Source organism: Leopardus geoffroyi, chromosome A2 (assembly GCF_018350155.1).
Source record: "Leopardus geoffroyi isolate Oge1 chromosome A2, O.geoffroyi_Oge1_pat1.0, whole genome shotgun sequence".
NCBI classification, from domain to species: domain Eukaryota; kingdom Metazoa; phylum Chordata; class Mammalia; order Carnivora; family Felidae; genus Leopardus; species Leopardus geoffroyi.
In genome coordinates this window covers 13,488,518-13,505,852 of record NC_059331.1, presented here as the reverse complement: position 1 = coordinate 13,505,852, position 17,335 = coordinate 13,488,518, and the positions used below count along the sequence as shown (strand labels likewise).

General features: G+C 62.3%; 2 protein-coding genes and 1 long non-coding RNA gene across 30 annotated transcripts in view; 1 reads left to right on the top strand and 2 right to left on the bottom strand.

The window, feature by feature from the left end:
* Positions 1-426: 426 nt before the first annotated feature.
* Positions 427-13,365, bottom strand: PIK3R2 (phosphoinositide-3-kinase regulatory subunit 2). Its single transcript, XM_045496644.1, has 16 exons — positions 13,241-13,365; positions 10,805-11,553; positions 7,873-7,965; positions 7,456-7,506; positions 7,231-7,362; positions 6,931-7,141; positions 6,352-6,437; positions 6,084-6,192; positions 5,897-5,995; positions 5,557-5,737; positions 5,348-5,473; positions 3,686-3,828; positions 3,276-3,452; positions 2,282-2,353; positions 1,938-2,108; positions 427-1,606 (listed from the first exon to the last, which is right to left on the bottom strand). Exons 2-16 carry the CDS (start codon positions 11,124-11,126, stop codon positions 1,399-1,401), a joined length of 2,181 nt encoding a protein of 726 aa, XP_045352600.1. The 5' UTR covers positions 11,127-11,553; positions 13,241-13,365; the 3' UTR covers positions 427-1,398.
* Positions 13,366-13,472: 107 nt separating this feature from the next.
* Positions 13,473-14,443, top strand: LOC123607409. The gene is made up of 2 exons (XR_006716733.1): positions 13,473-14,084; positions 14,191-14,443. It is a non-coding gene; the product is annotated as an uncharacterized LOC123607409 (long non-coding RNA).
* Positions 14,434-17,335, bottom strand: part of MAST3 (microtubule associated serine/threonine kinase 3) — a 37,620-nt gene continuing 34,718 nt past the window's right edge. For all 28 annotated transcript variants that reach the window (XM_045496635.1, XM_045496636.1, XM_045496626.1 and 25 more), the window contains one exon: positions 14,434-16,546. In XM_045496635.1, the coding sequence (XP_045352591.1) occupies positions 16,014-16,546 (533 nt within the window). In that variant the 3' untranslated portion in view covers positions 14,434-16,013. The remainder of the gene's footprint in view (positions 16,547-17,335) is intronic.

The window sequence follows — 17,335 nt, the reverse complement described above, 5'->3', positions numbered from 1 at the left end:
GCTTTAAGGACATGGCGGGGGAGGCTTCTGAGTGTGATGAGAGGGTTGTGCTATCGACCCCACCTGGCAATGACGAAGCTGCCCATCAGAGGGGAGGCGGCTTTCCTGAGGGCCTGGCTGGTGGCCGTGGGCTGGGACTCAAACCTGGGGGACAGCCTGGATGCTGGTAGGAAGCCGGGCTGGAGTCTGGGGTGCCTTGAGGAGGCCGTGGCGCAGGGCAGAGCTCAGGGTTTGAGCCTCTCTGCCCTGTGACCTTGGACAGGTCTCTCAACTTCTCTGGTCACAAGCAGCTAAACCGGGTGGTGGGGAGGGAGGGAGGACTGTCAGCCTTCACTGGCTGCCGGGTCTGTGTGACCCTGTGAATGCCAGGGTCCCCAGCACACGGGAGCCATAGAGAAGTCCCGTCACCAACAACAGAAGCATCCACACGTTCGATGTTTTATATCCATATCAGTATCAACGTACTTTACAAAACCTGCCTGCCAGCCTAGCTGGGCAGGCAGGAGGTTGGGGGGCGGGGGGTCCGCGGGTAGTGTAGAAAACCAGGGCTCTCATCCCAAAAGAGGAGAGAAAAAGGGGCTTTACAGTCAAGAGAAAATCAAATCAGAACCCAACATGATTGAGGAGAAGCCTTGAACCTACACTGAGTAGAGGTGCCGTGGGCAGTGATGCGTCTCAGCCGCCCAAGCGGTGCCGGGGGCCTCTATTTCTGGGAGGCCTGGTGCCTGGTGGGGCCGGCTTGTGAGTTTATTTTTAACTCTTTTCATTTTGGGGCGTTGCTCCTTGGCCGGTGGCCCCTATGGGGGGGATAACCAAGTGGTGGTTTCACTTCAGGGTTTGGAGGGGAAGTTGGGTCTGGGGGCGGGTCCCGCCCGGCCCAGAATGTCCCAGCCGAAGTTCTTGGAAGAGGCCAAGTAAAGTTCCTTCCTGCCGTGACCCCAGGTCTATGGCTTAAAAATCGGGGCACCCAGGCTGGGGCCGCACAGCCCAGGGGCCTCTGTAAACATGGCAGGTGCAGCCAGGTGGGGCTTCGGGGACCCCGGGGGTGGGGGGGCTCTGGTGGGCAGGGCGCACAGGATTAGGGGTGGCCAGAGCCGTGGGGAGGGCAGTGCCCATGGAGGAGGGGGGTATGGGGTTGGGGAGGTAGGACCCCCAACCCGGAGACACAGAGGGACAGAGAGAAGGACCGACAGGTGGGGAGGGAAAGAGGGTGACAGGGAGAGACGGAGGGAGGCTCAGAAAGAGAGATGGAAAGAGAGACAGGAAGAGGCTCCTAAAGGAGACAGACAGACCAGACAGAAAACCCGGAAGAAGGGACAGAGGCAGAAGGATGGGACTGCCCCCCCCCCCCCCAGCCTCCGGGCCCGGGGGTGACCGCTCCGGGCCGGTGCTCGGTGGTCAGCGGGTGGCCGGCGGGGGCCCGGGCCCGGGGGCCCGCACGGGGTGGGCGAGCGTGACGGTGAGCGCGTCGTTGTGCTGCACCAGCGAGGCGTGCTGGTAATGCAGCACCAGCTCCTTCAGCGACCCGTACAGGTTGTAGGGCTCCGCGAAGCCGAAGCCGGTGGCCGTGCGGTAGATGACACAGTGCTTGGTGTCGCCGTCCACCCTGCAGGCGCAGGCGAAGGGGGCGCTCAGGTGGGCTCCCCCCAGGCTCTCCCCGTTCCCGCTACTCCCACCAGGTGACCTCGGCGCTGGACGCGCATTTCCCCGTGTCCTGGACCCCACCCTGGCCCGGATGCCACCGCCTCCTGCCTTAGCTTCCTCCCTTGCCTGTGGCAGCCATTGTGGGGGGTGGGGGAGGGCGGGGAGCTTCTTCCTGGCCGTCTTCCCAAGGTCTAGCACACAGTAGGTGCTCAGCGAGAGCTCTCAGGAGGAAGGCGCACATCCCCCACCCCTGCGCTCACTCCCGGCCCCCCCCCCCCCAACCAGGCACTCACACCACGGAGCAGGCATAGCAGCCCCGCTGGCTGCTCTCGCGGATGAGGAAGGTGCCATCCCGCCTGCCACTCAGCATTTCCTCAGCCTGCGTGCGGTTGATCTTGCCCACGTACCACGTGCGTTCCTCGTGGTGGGGGAGGTCATCCTCGTCTTCCATCAGCGCATACTGGCTGCGGGGGAAGCAGGGAGGGACCCTGGTCACTCACCCACAAGCCTCTGAGGCCCTCCTGCCGCCTGGACGACTCACCTGCCCTGGGGAACTCCTACTCGTCCTGCAAAACCCACCGAAAACGGCCCCCTCCTCCGGGAAGCCTTCCCGGGCCCCCATCGGGTGTCCACTTACTCCTCGGTCTCATTTTTGATCCCCAACCACTCGTTGATTTTCTTCTGCCGGGCACCTTTCTGGGTAAGCCACCTGGAGGAAGAGGAAAGGTAGGCTCATTCCACCCTGCCGGGAGGGGAACAGAGCAGCACAGGCAGGCTAGCCCACAGTGGGTCAGGGCAGCCCGGCCGGAGGCAAGGACCGGCCTACAGGAGCGCAGGTTCTGGGTGCAATACCGCCGGCTGCCACAAGGGGTCAGCCTTGGCTTGGTCAAGGAAAGCTTGGCCCTGGGGACCTTCCAGGGAAGCCCCCACTTACTATGTTTCCTTTAACACTTATCGGACCCCTAGAATGGGCCACCCCAGCAAGGTCTTATCGCTACCAGAAATTTAGGCCTGAGGGTTGCACGGCAGTGTGCCTTCACACGGCGGGGGGGGAGGGGGGCTCTGTTCCGTACCTCAGTTTCCCTCAGCTGTTAAGGGCCAACTTTACAAAGAACTTTGAGAGAACAGAATGAGCTAACGCGCACACGGTACTCAGCACAGTGCCTGGCACACGGCAGGTACGCATCTCAGGCGGAGGTGGGAGAGAGAAGCCCTTGAGGAAGCCCTCGGCGGCTCGGGGGGGGGGGCAGGGGCACGATTTCAGCTCGGGCTGGGGCTGCTGCGACCCTCCCGTGCGCTAGGCCGCGCGGTTAGCATCCACAGACTGGCTTCTGCTGGAGGCTCCCAGTGACCAAGCTCTGTGGGAACAGTGTTCCCATTTCGCAGACCACTATGAGGCTGAGGCCGACCCGTACCTAGGTAGCCCTTCCCGGGGGAGGGGGGGGGGGCTAGGAGGGGGTCTGATCGACGGGGCTGGGGGGGGGGGGCTCGTGGACAGAGGAGGGGTCTCAGGGGCAAGGCGGGGCCGCTTGGTGGAGGCAACGAGAGTGAGGCCCCGGCAGAGATCACCGTGCCAGATGTGCCTGAACTCACGAGGGACTCTGCAGCCGAGCACAGAGCCAGGCACTCACACGAGGTACTGGTCTCGGATCTTGCGGAGCTGCATGAGGTCCGGCTTGAGGCTGTTCATGCGCTTGTCGATCTCCCGGTTGTCGGAGGCCTGTGCCCGCAGCTCCTGTTCCAGCTTCGTGCGGCTCTCGTGGATCTCGGCGATGCGAGACTTGAGCCGCTCTGAGTTCAGCAGGATCCTGTGGGAGGGGCGGCTCTGAGGCCTCAGACGGCGCCCCAGCCTCTACGCCTTTGCACTGCTGCGTCCCTGGTTTCTTTCCCGCGAACTCCTATTCATCCTTCAAAGCCCATTTCAAACGACCCTCCCTCCCCCTGGAACTCGGGGTGTCCCCCCTGTTTCCTTTCTTTCCCCAAGTGCACTGTGCCAGATCAGGGTAGGGTGGGGTAGGGCAGGGCAGAGGAGCCGACTCACCTCTGCATCTCTTTCTCATTGCCCTCACGCCGGAAGCGCTCCAGATACTCCTTGCTACACTTCTCTTGTGTCTGGCCCTGCTCTTCAAAGATTTTGATGGTCTCGTTGAAGGCCTCAATTGCTGTGCGCTTCATCTGCAGCTCCTGAAGCGGGGGGGGGGGGGGGGGGGGGGACTCTTAGCACCTGCTGGGATTCCTTTCAAGTCCCTCATGAGGGGTGAACGCAGATCCCCACTCTGATATGGAGACTTCGCTCACGCTGTTCCCTCTATCAGGGGCATCGTTCCTCTAGCGCCTCCTGTACTGAACGGACTCCTATTCAGCCTTCAGAACCCCACTCCCCAAACCCACTCTTCCTTTAGATCCTCTTTTGGGTACCCTACAAACACCTGGATCTGTTAGCACTGCTGAGAATTAAAGACAAATCTAGGCGCACCCGGGTGGCTCAGTTGGTTAAGCGTCCAACTCTGGGTACTGGCTCGGGTCACGATCTCACGCCTAAGCTGCCAGAAGCTTAGGTCTGAGGAGCTGCATGATAGTGTGCCTTCAGCGTGCCATGCTGACAGCACAGAGCCTGCTTGGGATTCTCTCTCTGTCCCTCCCTGCTCACGTGCACTCTCTCTCTCTCAAAATAAATTTAAAAAATTGGAAAAAATGACAAATCGAGTTGCTACGTACAGGGCATGGGGCTCCCTCTCAGGATACATGCTACATGGATCACTTTCAATATATCATCTTGTAGAACCTGCCGAGAGCTTCCTACAAAGCGACAGCTATTAATGGGGAAACAGACTCAGGGGCCCTAAGTCACTCCCAGGATCACAATGTTCATCACCCATCAGGCAGGCGTCTTGTCTGCTCAGAGCTTCAGACGACCCGTCACTAAAAAGGGGACAAGAAAGAAATTCCTCGGGGATGGCAGGGGGAACCGAGATATTCTCTGCCTGAAATGGGATGTCCAGTCTGAATAAGCTGCGTCTCGACTTACGGAAGTAGATTATTAACAGTCTTGGAGTGATAAAACCTCCCTCCCCCTTCCCTGTTTAAAAAAAAAAAAATTCATGTTTATTTTTGAGAGAGACACAGACAGAGCACGAGTAGGGGAGGGGCAGAGAGAGAGGGAGACACAGACTCCAAAGCAGGCTCCAGGCTCCGAGCTGTCGGCACAGGGCCCGACGCGGGGCTCAAACTCACGGAAGATCCTGACCTGAGCCGCAGTCAGATGCTTAACCGACCGAGCCACCCAGGCGCCCCATCCCCCTTCCCTGTTTTAAAAGATGTTGCTCTTTCCCTGATGATCGCCTGACCCTTTGTCTCCATCAACTCTTTGTCAGGTTATTATCACTCGGGATAACGTCCAGGTTGAGGGGTTACGGACAAATAAGGAAGACCCGCGGTTCCAGTCTGCGGTTCCAGATGGGGAAAGTGAGGCCCCGAGAAACGCAGAGGCTCCACCAAGGCATTTTCTAGGTCCTGACTCAGCTGCTCCCGGGAGGCTGGCTGGTGCCTTCCTTTTTTGAAAACACATGCATTGATTTCTGCCTTTAGGGCAGTTCTGGGTGCCGAGTGACTGCTCTGTGACCTGGAAGCAGACGGCTGTCCCTATGGCCTCGCCGCCGCCCCTCCACGCCTGGGTCTCCCCACGTGTGCAGGCCTGTGGTACCTGGGAGGTGCGTGTGTACTCCTCGTAGAGCTGGTCGTACTCGCGGCTCTTGTCCTGGTACTGCTGGTGATAGACTTTGAGCTGGGCGCCCACCGCCTCCACGCTGTCCTCCTTGACGATCTGGTCCTAGGGACACCCGGGGTGATCAGAGAAGCGGCTGGGACACTTGTGCCGGAGGCTGGCACTGTCCTCCCACCCTGGCCGCAGACCTGCTGGTACTTGGACACCGGGTAGAGGAGCCGTGTGTCCAGTTTGGCATTGTACTGGGCCAGCGACTCGTGGCGGTAGTGGGTGATGAGGTCCACAACGGAGCAGAAGGTGAGTGGCTCTGAGAAGCCATAGTGCCCGTCACGATGGAAGACCTTAATCAGCTTGTTGTTCCCGCCTTTCCTAGGGGCGGGCGAGAGGGGTGTCAGCAGCCCGTTGCGATCCCCAGCCGTCCGGACACCGCACGTGCCCCACTCTCCAGGCAACCCCCTGTCCTTCCGCCCTGGGTGTCCTCCCTCCCACCTCTCACACCCAGTCACCCCGGAAGGGGCAGGCCCCCACCTGAGGGTCAGTGTGTATTCCCCCTGGATCTTGCTGGATGCATCTCGGACCAGAAAGGTGCCGTCGGGTGTGTCCCGGAGTTTCTCATTCACTTCCTCCCTGCGGGGAGACCCAGGATTGGGGCGCCCAGCGGGAGACCCTGCCCTTCGGGCTCTGCCCGCCACGTGGCCCCGTCCCACGGCCCTACCTGGAGATGTCACCCCAGTACCACTCGGCATCCTGCAGGGAGGGCGGGCTCCCCCCATTGGCTAGGCCTGCGGGGGCTGGCTTGGCCTTGGGGGGTTTGGGCGGCAGCGCTGGGGGACAGGAAAAGAAATGTACACTGAGCACCAACTGTATACCGTGGCTGGCTCCTACTGCAACAGAGCTTGCTGATGCGGGCAGGACTCCAGGTCAGTATTCGTGATTCCCAACAGTTAAGAGCTAATATTGGGGTGGGGGGAGGGGAGAGTCACCTGGGGGTGCGACCTCCTGCTCTTCCAGATGTTCCTGAAGCAACTTCTCCACCAGCAACGCCGGGAAGTCAGGGCTGGGCTCAGTCCTAGGGGGAAGGGGAGCGCAGGGGGTAGGTAGGGTCTGAGGTGCACAGGGTCCCGCATCGTGCGGCAGACGTACGTGAAAGCACGTGTAGGGAAGAAGACGGGCAGGTGTGGGGGCCCCCCGCCTGTTTACGTGTATGCAGTAAGCCCTCGATAAATGTTCACACACCAAACACACGGGAGTCTAGCACCTAGGGTGGGAGGGGGAGCGGAAGCGAAGGTGCCCAGCTCCACCCACGAGCCTCTTCTGCGGTCTAGGCCCCATCGCTTCAAGTCTCAAGGCTGCTGGGGTCTTCCTGGAACCACAGATCCCACCCCGGGTTATCCTAACTAGTCCCGGCATCACAACACCTCTGGCCTCTTAACCCCGGGGCCGCGTTCACACTCCCTTTATCACGGCCTAGACCCCACCCTGGGCGGAGGCTCCCCGCCCCTCCTCCCTGAAAGCCCGCCCCTTTCAGCTCCGGCTCAGCCCCGCCCCCTCTGGCGCCTCACCCGTCGGGCGCGCCCCCTGGCGGCGGCGAGGGGGGCGGCGCGCGCAGCAGCAGCGGCCCGAAGGTGGCGCCCAGGGCTCGCACGGCGGGGCCCGGAGCCGGGGCACGTCGGGCCACCCGGCCCAGGTGCTGGAGCAGGAAGCGCAGCGTGAGCGCGAGGTGCAGTGGCAGCGTCGGGGGCTCCAGCGCCGGCCCCACGGGCCCCGTGGCCTCTGCGGACACACGGCCGGGGCAGGGTGAGCCGGGGCCGGCGCCGGTCCGCCCCGGCCCCCTTCCCACCCGGGCTTTCCGCCAGGCTCACCCCGCAGGGCCCGGCGCGCCTCGGCCGCAGCCTCGGGCGTCACGAGGGGGGCGGGCAGCGCCAGCAGGAAGCCCTTGACGCCATCTGCCAGGGCTGTGGCGTCCCACTGCTCCACGTCGCTCAGGGACCAGTCTGCAGGGGCGGGGGGGGTGGGGGGGCAGGGTTGGCCAAGGAGGCCCAGGGCCAGCGCTCCCCCAACCCCTGCCCGTCCAAGCTTCCCCTCACCTGTGCGCGGGGCGGGCAGCTCAGGCCTGTAGAGGGATTCGCTGTCTAGCCCTGGAGGGGTAGGGGAAGGGGTGGGTCAGCTCCACGCCAGATGGCAAGACCGGCCCTCACATGCATCCCCGTACCCCTTGTACGGGCCTGGGATGGCTACTCAACCTCCCAGAGATCAGAAGAGCAGGGGGAGGGGAGACAGGTGGTGCCAGAGGGCACCGCACACTCAACGGCAGGTCCGGTGACCACATTCCCATCCAACCCGGTAGGAGTCACTACTGCCCCACCTCCACGTGGAGGCCCAGAGCATCCAAGCTCAGCTTCTTTCCATGCAGAGTGGGTCTGGCGGCCCCGTGAGAGGATGAGTGGCCCGTCACCAGAGATAAGCAAGCAGCATGCATGGGTTGCAGCCGGGCGGAGGCTCACCTGTCCGCTCAATGGCCTCCACGAGCTTCACCAGGAGCGGGGGAGCCACATCAGGTGGGGAGAACTGCTCTGGCAGGTCAGGGAGCGTGAGGCCTGGCAGAAGGGGACAGCGTGTTGGTGGGGTCCCTGGAAGGACTGCAGCCCTTCTTTGCCTGAACCTCAGCTTGGGCGGCTCCCGGTAGGGTCGGGTCTAGGCAGGAGCCTGGCATCTGAACCGCCATCGTTTGGAAGCCAAAAGGCCTGGCTGAAGCGGCTGGGAGGGTTGAGTTGGTGGCAAACGATTTTCTGGGTTAAAGTACCAGTTTACACACTTTCAGAGACCAGGTATAGCGGGCTGATTAGTGTCTCCCAAAATGAAATGTCCGCATCTTAATCCTGACACCTGCGACTACGACCTTATTACGCGGATACAATTAAGGTAAGAGTTTTGAGACGAGATGTTAGATTTGGGGCTCTCAATCCAATGACTGGTGTCTTTGTAAGAAGAGAAGGCCAGGTGAAGACAAAGGCAGAGACTGGGGTGATGTGCCCACAAGCCAAGGAACACCTGGAGGTCCTGGAGGCTGGAAAAAACAAAGAACCACCCGTTCCTAGACATTCCAGAGGGTGCACGGCCCTGCCGACACCTTGATTTTGGACTTGTGGCCTCCGGAACAGTGAGCAAATACACTGTTGCTTGAGGCCACCGAGTCCGTGGGAATTCACTACGGCGGTGCTGCCGTTGCTCACTGTGCGACCTTGGGTACAGAACCCGCCCTCTCTGAGCCTCAGTTCCCTCGAGGAAGAAGCCGGTTCATGGTGTCATTTCTCCCTTAGTGGGAACAACAAAGCGGTTGAAGACAATAAAAGGACAGTCTCCCCTATCCGGGTCAGAACACCTCACTTCAAGGACCTTTCTCCATTCTCTAAGTCATCTTGCTTTAAAAAAAAAAAAAAAAAAAAAAAAAAGTATTTCTCCCGGTTTTAAAAATGCTGAACCCCTTCCCAGCGGGTGTCAGAGGCCTTCCTGGGCCTGCGTTTCTCGCTCCACCGGGCCCTTTGTGTTCAGGCGTGCTCTGCCTGCATGGCCACCATTTGATGCGGCTCCGGCCCTCGGCAGGGACGCCCTGGCATCCAGCAAGGGCAAGCCCAGGCCTGCGGGGCCTCCCTGAGTGATGGGCCAGGTGGTGCCTCAAGCTGGAGAAAGGCCCAGCTACGTCAAAAACACTAAAGAGGAAAAAAAAAAAAAAGAGAGAGAACAAGGGGAGAGGAGGTGGGTGATGGTGGCAGGGTGGGGGCACAGGTTTGAAAGTTGCCTGTGGCTCCTCTGCAAAGCGGGGGAGGGAAGTCTCGTGAGAACAGGTGTCACCCCCATTTTATTGATGGGGGAACTGAGGCCGAGGGAGGGAGCAACCACCCTCTGGGGGCGCAGGTGCGACACTGAAGTTTCACACTAGCTCCCTGTGTGGGATGGAACGGAGGGGACACAGGCAGCCACAGCACGTTGCTGGGTGGTCCTAGGGCCCTGGAGAGGCAGGGCCTGCACGTGCAAAGGACCAGTTCTTCCTGCTGCCAGATGAGGAAACTGAGGCCTGGAGAGGGCTGGCCCCAGCTGCTGTCACCTAGTCCTGGAAGACTGGGAGGGCGGGGCTGGGCAGCCACTCGGAGTGGGCATGTGTGCGGTGGCTGGACCGAGGCCAGGCAGAGGAGGGAGGCGGCTGTTACCAGGGGGAGAGGCAGATTTTGGCTGGGAGCCCGGATGGGGCCGCCTCCTGCTCCTCCAGGCTGAGGCGGGACGTAGGCCCCGGCCCTGGAGGCGCCAGATGCTGCAAACCCCTAGCAGCACCACACCACAGCCTCTGTTTCCCGCACCCCGCCCCCCCCAACTCGGCCCCATGCTGTGGGGTTCTGCTGTGACCCTCTTGGGGCATCAATGTCCCTCTGGCACAAAACCGGGCAGGCCAAAGGTTGGGGCCATGGCGCCTCCCAGGGCCTTGGTCTTCCCTGGGGGATGTGCCCACGGTGAGTGGTTTGACTCCTTTGCACCTGGGTCTCCCCATCTGTAGGCGGGGCCTCCCTGGGTTGCTGTGGCGGGGGGTGGGGGAGCAGACTACCAGGCACTCAGCACTTAACCAGCCTCCTCCCCACAACCTGAGCCTTGGTTTCCCTGGCTGGAAGCCATGTGCCCTGCCCAACAGACAGCAATTTCAGCCTACCCCCAGTGCCCTCATTCTGCACTCCTACCACGTGCCTCGGAAGTGTAGACGGCCAAGGGTCTTTGGGGGAGGCCCGTGGGGTCCTCATACCCCAGTGTGCTACATGGCCTGGAATGATCATCCCATCCTCTTTGTTTAGGCTCTGTGGCTCCCTCCGTTTTGGAATCCAGGTAAACTTGGGGCAACAGAGAGGGGGTTTCTCAAGGGACCCTATCGGTAAACTGAGGGACGAGGCTAAAGTGAACCTCTCCGTCCTGCCGGACGCTCCCCACTGGGCTCAGAATCAATCCCACAAAGTCCCCGAGGCACAGCCCCTGTTGCGTGGCCCTTCCCTTCCCACTCGGCTCCATGGGCTGTTCCCCGAACCCGCCACTCCATCCCTACCTCTCAGCCTCTGCCTTTACTGTGCTTGCCGCCTGGAGCCCTTCGCCCCCAGCTCTCCCCTTGTGAGGCTCCTTCCTCACAGCCCTTTTCGTTACCTAATCACTTCTCGTCACCTGTCACTTCTTGCACCAGGAGCCCCACAAGGGCAGGGCCGGGCCCGTGTCCACCGCTGTGTCCCCGGCGCCGTGAACCGTGCCCGGCCCTCGACAGCAGTGCAGTCAACACTTGCTGACCAACCACATGTCCTTATTCCTCCTCCCCTGGAAGGGGTGCCATTGCTTCACTAGAAAGAAGAGGAAGCTGAGGGTCTGAGGGAACCCCCGCCCCTGCCGGGGCCCCTGCCTGCTGCTCACCTGGCTCAGGGGGCCCGTCCCGGGGCCTGGCGGGCAGTGGGCGGGGGCCACGCGGACGAGGGCCGGGCCGGGCCAGGGCTACAGGACCCAGGAACTCGACGTAGGTGCCGGGGAAGTCACCTCGCTGCCGCGTGCGCTCATTGAGGCCCGGCATCCAGCCCACGCTCTGTGGGCAGCGCTCGTTGCCCTCGGCCACGCCCAGCACCTGCAGGGCCGCTCGGCTCACCACCAGCACGTCGCCGGGCAGCAGCTCCAGGTCCTCCGGCCGCTCCCGGCGGAACGGGTACAGCGCGCGGTACTGGAAGCCCTCGGCGCCGGCCATGGCTGGGCAGGGTGGGGGTCTGGACGGTCAAGCTGCTGCTCGGGGCCCCGGTGGCCCCATCAGCTGGGGCGACGGCCGGGGAGGGTCCGCGGAGTCGGCCTGGGGCACCGAGACCACTATTTCTACAAGAAGTTAGTTACAGGTGACCACGGGGGTCACTCATGCCTTGCCTCCCACCATCATTCCACGACCCTGACGTGGGTCGCTCATGGCTCGCTCCACCATCCGTCAACTGGTGGGAGGGGGTCGGCAGCGTGGTCTCAGGTCACTCGGCCGCTGCGTCCCCCCTCGATCCGTAGGGCAGGGCCAGGCTGCTCACTCCCTCACACGGGGGGCCATCGGCGCCCGAGGCTGGCGGCTCTTCCGGCTGCGCCAGACGAGGGGGCCGAGGGCACAGGCTGTCACCATGCTTGGCCAGGACGCCGACCTAGGGGGAGATGGGCAGGGCAGCGTCAGCCGGGTCGGGCTCCTGCCACCCCCACCCCAGAGATGGGCCCAAATCTGAGCTTGGAATCCCCTCGCTGGGTAACCTCGGGCCAGTCCCAGCCCCTCTCTAGTCTTGTTTCCCCAGCTGTAAAATGGGCGTAACAGCAGCCCTTGGGGGTTCTGGCGAGCTCTGCCCCAGGCATATCGCACGCTCTTCATCGCCCCTGTTAGAGATGGAGAAACTGAGGCTCAGCGCAGGGAGGTCTTTGTCGGACCAGTGGGCCACGAAGCCAGTTAGACCCCCAGTGGGCAGAGCGTGATGGGGAATGCTTAGGGTACTATGGGAGTCCCGAGGAGGGGCCGGGCCAGCTGAACACAGGAGGCAGCAAGGAAGCAAAGAGGTAGGAAAGCAGGCCCAGCTGGAGGCCCCAGGGCCGGCAAAGGACTAACAAGTGAGTCCAAGGTCTCTGCATGGGGAGAAATGAAGGTGCGCGTGTGCGTGCGTGCGTGTTCCGGCTTGGCTCAATGAGGGGCCTAGAGTAGGATCTCAAAACGTGAGGCGGGGCGGGGGGTGATGGGCGGACAAGGGGACCTCCATGCAGCCAGGAGAGGGTTAATGGCAGGAGGGCATCACAGCTGCCAAGGGGGAGGCTGCTGGATGCATGGCGATCGGTGATCACGCCCCGGGAGCGTCCAGCCTCGGGGAAACAGCCCGCCAAGGACAGCATTCCCAGTCTCAGCCCCACAGGTTCGGTCTTCCTGAGACTGGGGAGTGGGGGAGGGCGTGCTTTTCTAGAGGGCGGGTCTTCAGAAAGGATAGGAGAGAGTACTGGCTAGAGGGAATAGTGCGTGCAAAGGCTTGACAGTGGGAAGTTGCTTGCCAAGAGTTCAGGGTGGCCCGATGAAAGCCACCCGCCATCGACCGCGCTGGTCCTCGAGTGCCAGACAGAGGGGTCGGGGCTTTGTCCCCCGACCACGAGAGCCCCAGAAGGGACTCTCTGCAGGGAGGAGAAGCTCCCCGTTCCGGGGTGCCCAAACGTACCCGCTTCCTGGACCCGGTACCACCATTCTACAGGTGGGGAAACTGAGGCCCAGCGAGGGGACGTCCAGGAAACCAACCGCCTGGATCCGCTCGCCTGCCGGCCCCCGCGCCCCAACGTGCACACGTTTGCACACGCCCCGGTGTGTGCGCCCGGGGAATCCAAGAGGCCGGGTGGAAGGGCCAGGCCTGGCCAGGGGCTCGGCGGCTGGACGCAGGGCCCGCGCGCTCACGCGTATTCAGAGGCGTGCCCGGGCCTGCGTGGACCCGGCAACCCCCAGGGGAACGGAAGCGGAGACGACCCCCGACCCTCCTGCATCTCACTATGTCCCACACAAAGCCTGGGTGCCCCTTATTACTGCTCGACGCCCCACTCCAGGCAGGGCCTCCTTCCATCGGGGGCCGCAGTCCCAGCGCCTTATCTCTGCCTGGGGGCACCGCGTTCCTCTCCCCACCGTCCGGGGCAGGCTGCACCGCTGCCAGGTCGAACCCGAGGCCTCCTGCTCCCGGAGGCCCCCGGTTCCCGCGGGGCGCGATGCGGCTAGGCGCTCGCGTTCCGACTTCCACCTCGGCCCCGCGCTCTGCTTAGGCGCCCCGCATTGGCGCGCACGCCCAGCCTAGCCTGCCACGCCAGCCGGCCTGGACTTACCTGGTCGCGGCCGCCACCGCCGCCGCGGCCGCCGTCACACGGAGCGGAGCCCGACCCGTGGCTCCGCCGCGGCCGCCGTCGCCGCAGCCGCGGGATCCCCGCCTCCGCCACAGCCGCCGCGGTTCCGAACAGCCCGGCCCGCCCCCGGCGGAAATGGCCGAGCGCGTTCGGGCCAGGCGCGTGAAGCGAGGCGGGGGCGGAGCCTCGGGATGGCCGAGCATTTCCGGAAAGAGCCGAACATCCTCCCGCGGGACTGGCGGGCAGAGGGTGCCACGAGAGAGCCGAGCATTTCCGGAAACAGCCGAGTGCAATCGCGTCAGCTAAGCGTTTCCCTAAGCTCGGCGGGGCCCGGCTGGGCTTCGAGATGACCGAGTGATTCCGGAAATCGCCGAGCGTCTCCCCCCCCCCAGCGGGACTGATGGAACCGAGGCTGAGCCCCGAGACTGCAGTTCCTGCAAAGAACCGCGTGTGCTCGGACCCAGAGGGAGGCCCTGTGAGTCGAGAGCCAGGGATGGACCACCAGTTTCCGGAACTGATGGATGGGTCCTAAGGGCGCGAGGCGGCCCCGAGCTCAGGGAGCAGGAGGCGGTGGGGTGGGAAGGGAGCTCGCCACAGAAATCTGAGCTTTTCAGGAAAGAGCCAAATAAGCTGGGATTGAAAGCGTTTCCATGGCAGCCCAGAGCGTCCGGAAACAGCTGAACTATTTGCAGCGCAGCGAGCGCGGGAACACGCCCAACGAGGACCCAGAGACGGACGATTGTTTCCGGAATAGCCGAAGACACTCGGAAGCGTGGCCCGGGGCTTCTGGTACTGCCCAGAAGTAACCCAAAAACACGGAGTTGGGGTGGGTTCGCGTGCGGCGTGGGGGGCTGTGGGGGGACAGGGCACAGTTCAAGCGAAGACTTGTATAGAAAGGACACAAAGATGGTTTATTTGTTTTATTAACACAGCTCGGGGCCCCAGATCGGTGTCCGGATGAAGCTTTTAAGGGCAGAGCCTATGATGGGTACTCACTCGGGGAGAGGGCAGGAGGAGGCCAGGGACCCGAGAAGACATCAGGGAGAATCTCATTGGCGAACTCCTGTGCCACCTTCAAAACCCCTTCAAAGGAAGTCAGTTTTCACCCCGTCCCCACCACACTCTCTCCCCTTACCCCTTTCTTTGCCCCTCACAAATCCAGACGTTGGGCCTCCTCTTTGTAAACGCGGGCTTTTATTCACGGTCAGCTCCAGGATGGAAGTTGGGGGGCGGGGGCACAAGTCATGCACAGCCTTGGTCTAGCTCCAGCACCAGCCAGTGCTGGGCGAGGGTCTCTGGGAGGGATGCAGAGTGGGCTACCGTGCCTGGAAAGTGCCCTCATCAGGTGGGGCGCAGGGATCTCGCCGGCCACCTCCACAGAGGGAGTGGCGGTTCTGAAATGCCCAGTGTGTGTCACACAGCAGCCTGGGGAAGAGAGCTGGAGGTTGGGTCTGCTGTATCCGACACCAGACTCTCCGTTCAAGCTCCCTTGTCGACAGTGCCCACGACGGGGCCTGGCTGCATGATTTTTTTACCAGGTGATGGTGGGACACGTCTCCACCCCTCGCCAGGCCTCGGTTACTTGTCCGTAAAATGGGGAGGACACCGCCACCTGCAGCCTTCTCAAGGCTGGCTGAGGGAGAAGCCACGAGTAGAAGCGTCTGGCATAGGGCGGATGCTTAATAAATAGTCATTGGGATTAGTTTTGTAAACACGAGGAAACTGAGGCACAGAGCGGGAAAGCCATTTTCCCAGAGCCACACGAGGAAGCCAAGATTCAAACTTGGGCCCCATTGCCCCCCAGTTGGGTTTCTCACTCGAATTTCATTCTAGGAAGGCTGCGATACGTTGCGGGAACCCTCCGTAGGGTGTTTCAGACACATCATGGTCAAGGGCTCACCCTGGTGGGCACTGAGCGCGTGAAATCTTGTCCAGGGTGGACGTTCTTCCCCTGCCCTGGCAGTAGTACCCTTCGAGGCCTGCGCCTCCCCCCACCCCCAGGGCATCAGTGTCCCCCCTGTGGAGTGGGTGACCTCTCTGCTCCTCCATCAAGGTCCCAGGTCCCACACCCCCTCCCCCGGGCTGAAGCCTTCAGGACTAGAAACAAACTCTAGCAAGACTGGCCTAGGGATAGAGGCTATGACAGTGAGACGTAGCTTTCAGTGTCCAGTCCATCATCGGGATTGCTTTGTTTTGTGGTGGAGGGGAATCATTTACGGACTCTCCAAGTCCTATCCGCATTGGGCCCGGACAGGTAAGCTTGCCTGTATCCCCTCAGGTCAGTGGGTCCTGGGCCAGGATGGGATCAAGGAACACACACACAAAACTAAAACATACAGAAAACCTAGAAAACACAAACATACGTAACTTGTCCAAAGTGCTTCCTTCTCAGCCCAGGGGGCAGCGTCTGCAAATGGGGTCCCAGGTGCAAGGGGCAGGACCCAGGCAGCCACCTTCACAGTGGTGGCTCAGTCTACCTATCGCTTATAAAAAGTAATAAATTAGTCGCAGGGATTTGCTGCTATTTACAATGCCACCCTTGTCCCCCATTCCTGCCCCTACGTACGGCCCCTGATCTGCACCGGAACACGAAGGAGGTGCTGTCTCTACTTTCCGGTAAGGACTGAGATGGCTTCTCGCCTTCCAGGTGTCACAGTCTGGTGGCTCAGGCTCCATCCAAGAGTCGCTTTACGGAAAAAACATTGCACACGAAAAAGCCCAACTTCTAGGCCAGGGGGAGGCCAGGTGGGAGGGATCAGTCCTTCCCGGCAGGACCAAGGGCTCCTGGCACAGCCTCGGCGCCCTCCACGGCAATCTGCGGCACAGAGGTGAGCGGCCCGGTGGCCTCCTCGGGTGGCTCATCGAAGCTCACCTCCTGCACAGCCTCCTGCTTCTTGAAGGAGTCACGGCGCTCGGACAGGTGTAGCCGCCGCATGACTACCAGCTCCGAGTCTGGCCCGCGGCCGCGGCGCCCCAGCTCCCCATCCAGCCGTTCACCCGAACCCAGCTTATCAGCCGACTGGCCCCGGCGCAACCGTGGAGACCGGGCGGGTGCAGGTGGGTGCCCGGGGAGGGGCGAGGGTGAGCGGGGTGGGGGCACGGGCACCGGGGGGCAGGCCAGTGGGGAGGGCGGGATGCTGCTGGTAGACTTGCGGCGGCCGGCCTTGGGGCGGGGTGGCCCGAGCTTGGCGGCCAGGCCATGCAGGGAGCTAGGGCGGGTGTGGCCAGCGGCGGCAGGAGAGGCAGGGCTGCTGGAGCTCGGGGATGCACTGGGAGGGGATGCGGTGTCTGTGGGTGATAGATGAGGGTCAGGGCCACCGGCCTGCATGTCCCCAGCCCTGTCGTGGGGCCCTGGGCCTGAGAGCGCCTGCCAAAGCCCACGTCTCTGCCTACGGCCACCCAGTATGCCTGCCTTTCTCGCCTCCTGTAATGTGTGCAAGGTGTTCCCTTGGCTTAGATCTGGCGAACTCCTACTCATCCATCAAAGCCCTAGTTCCTACCCACCCACTTCTCATCTAATGACCTACCCCTCGGTGGGCCAAAGGTACGCATCCACCATCTGCCCCGTGACCGCCCCTCCACCCCAAGCCTCAGCTGCAGAGGATACCTGGTCTGAGGAAAGGAAAGGTGGCACAGATACCCTCAGCCCCTCGAAGTCAGGGTAGAGAGGGGGCAGAGAGGGCTTCTTGGAGCAGGCGCCTCCTCCAGGAGGCCTTCCCTGCTTCCCCTCAGGGGTGCCCCAGCCTGGTCCTCCCATCACTGGATGCTGACCCAGTGAGCCTAGGGGTGTCTGCACCTGGCTGTCTGTCACAGACATTGGGCCAAGTCCCCACCCATCCTTTCCTGCACCGGAATGATCTTTCTAAAACGCAGACCCTTCTAAAACATGCCCTCTCTAGCTCACACACCCTCCATAGCTCCCAGCTGCCCACCAATTTAAGCCCAGCTCCTTGGCCTGACCCATCTGCCAACTTCCTCCCTCCCAGCCTTCTCCCTGCCTTCACAACCCTGCAGCCTAGCCCCCTTGGTCCACGATGCTCCCTCTGCTGGGTACTCTCTTCTCTGCTCTCCCGCCTC

What these genes read in the sequence shown, in the direction of transcription:
- PIK3R2 (XM_045496644.1), bottom strand. Translation starts at nt 11,126, where the DNA reads ATGGCCGGCGCCGAGGGCTTCCAGTACCGCGCGCTGTACCCGTTCCGC. An exon ending in CGGTGTCCAAGTACCAGCAG is followed by an intron (nt 5,474 to 5,556) that starts GTCTGCGGCCAG and finishes GGGTGTCCCTAG; the next exon opens with GACCAGATCGTCAAGGAGGA. An exon ending in TGCTATGCCTGCTCCGTGGT is followed by an intron (nt 1,607 to 1,937) that starts GTGAGTGCCTGG and finishes CTGCGCCTGCAG; the next exon opens with GGTGGACGGCGACACCAAGC.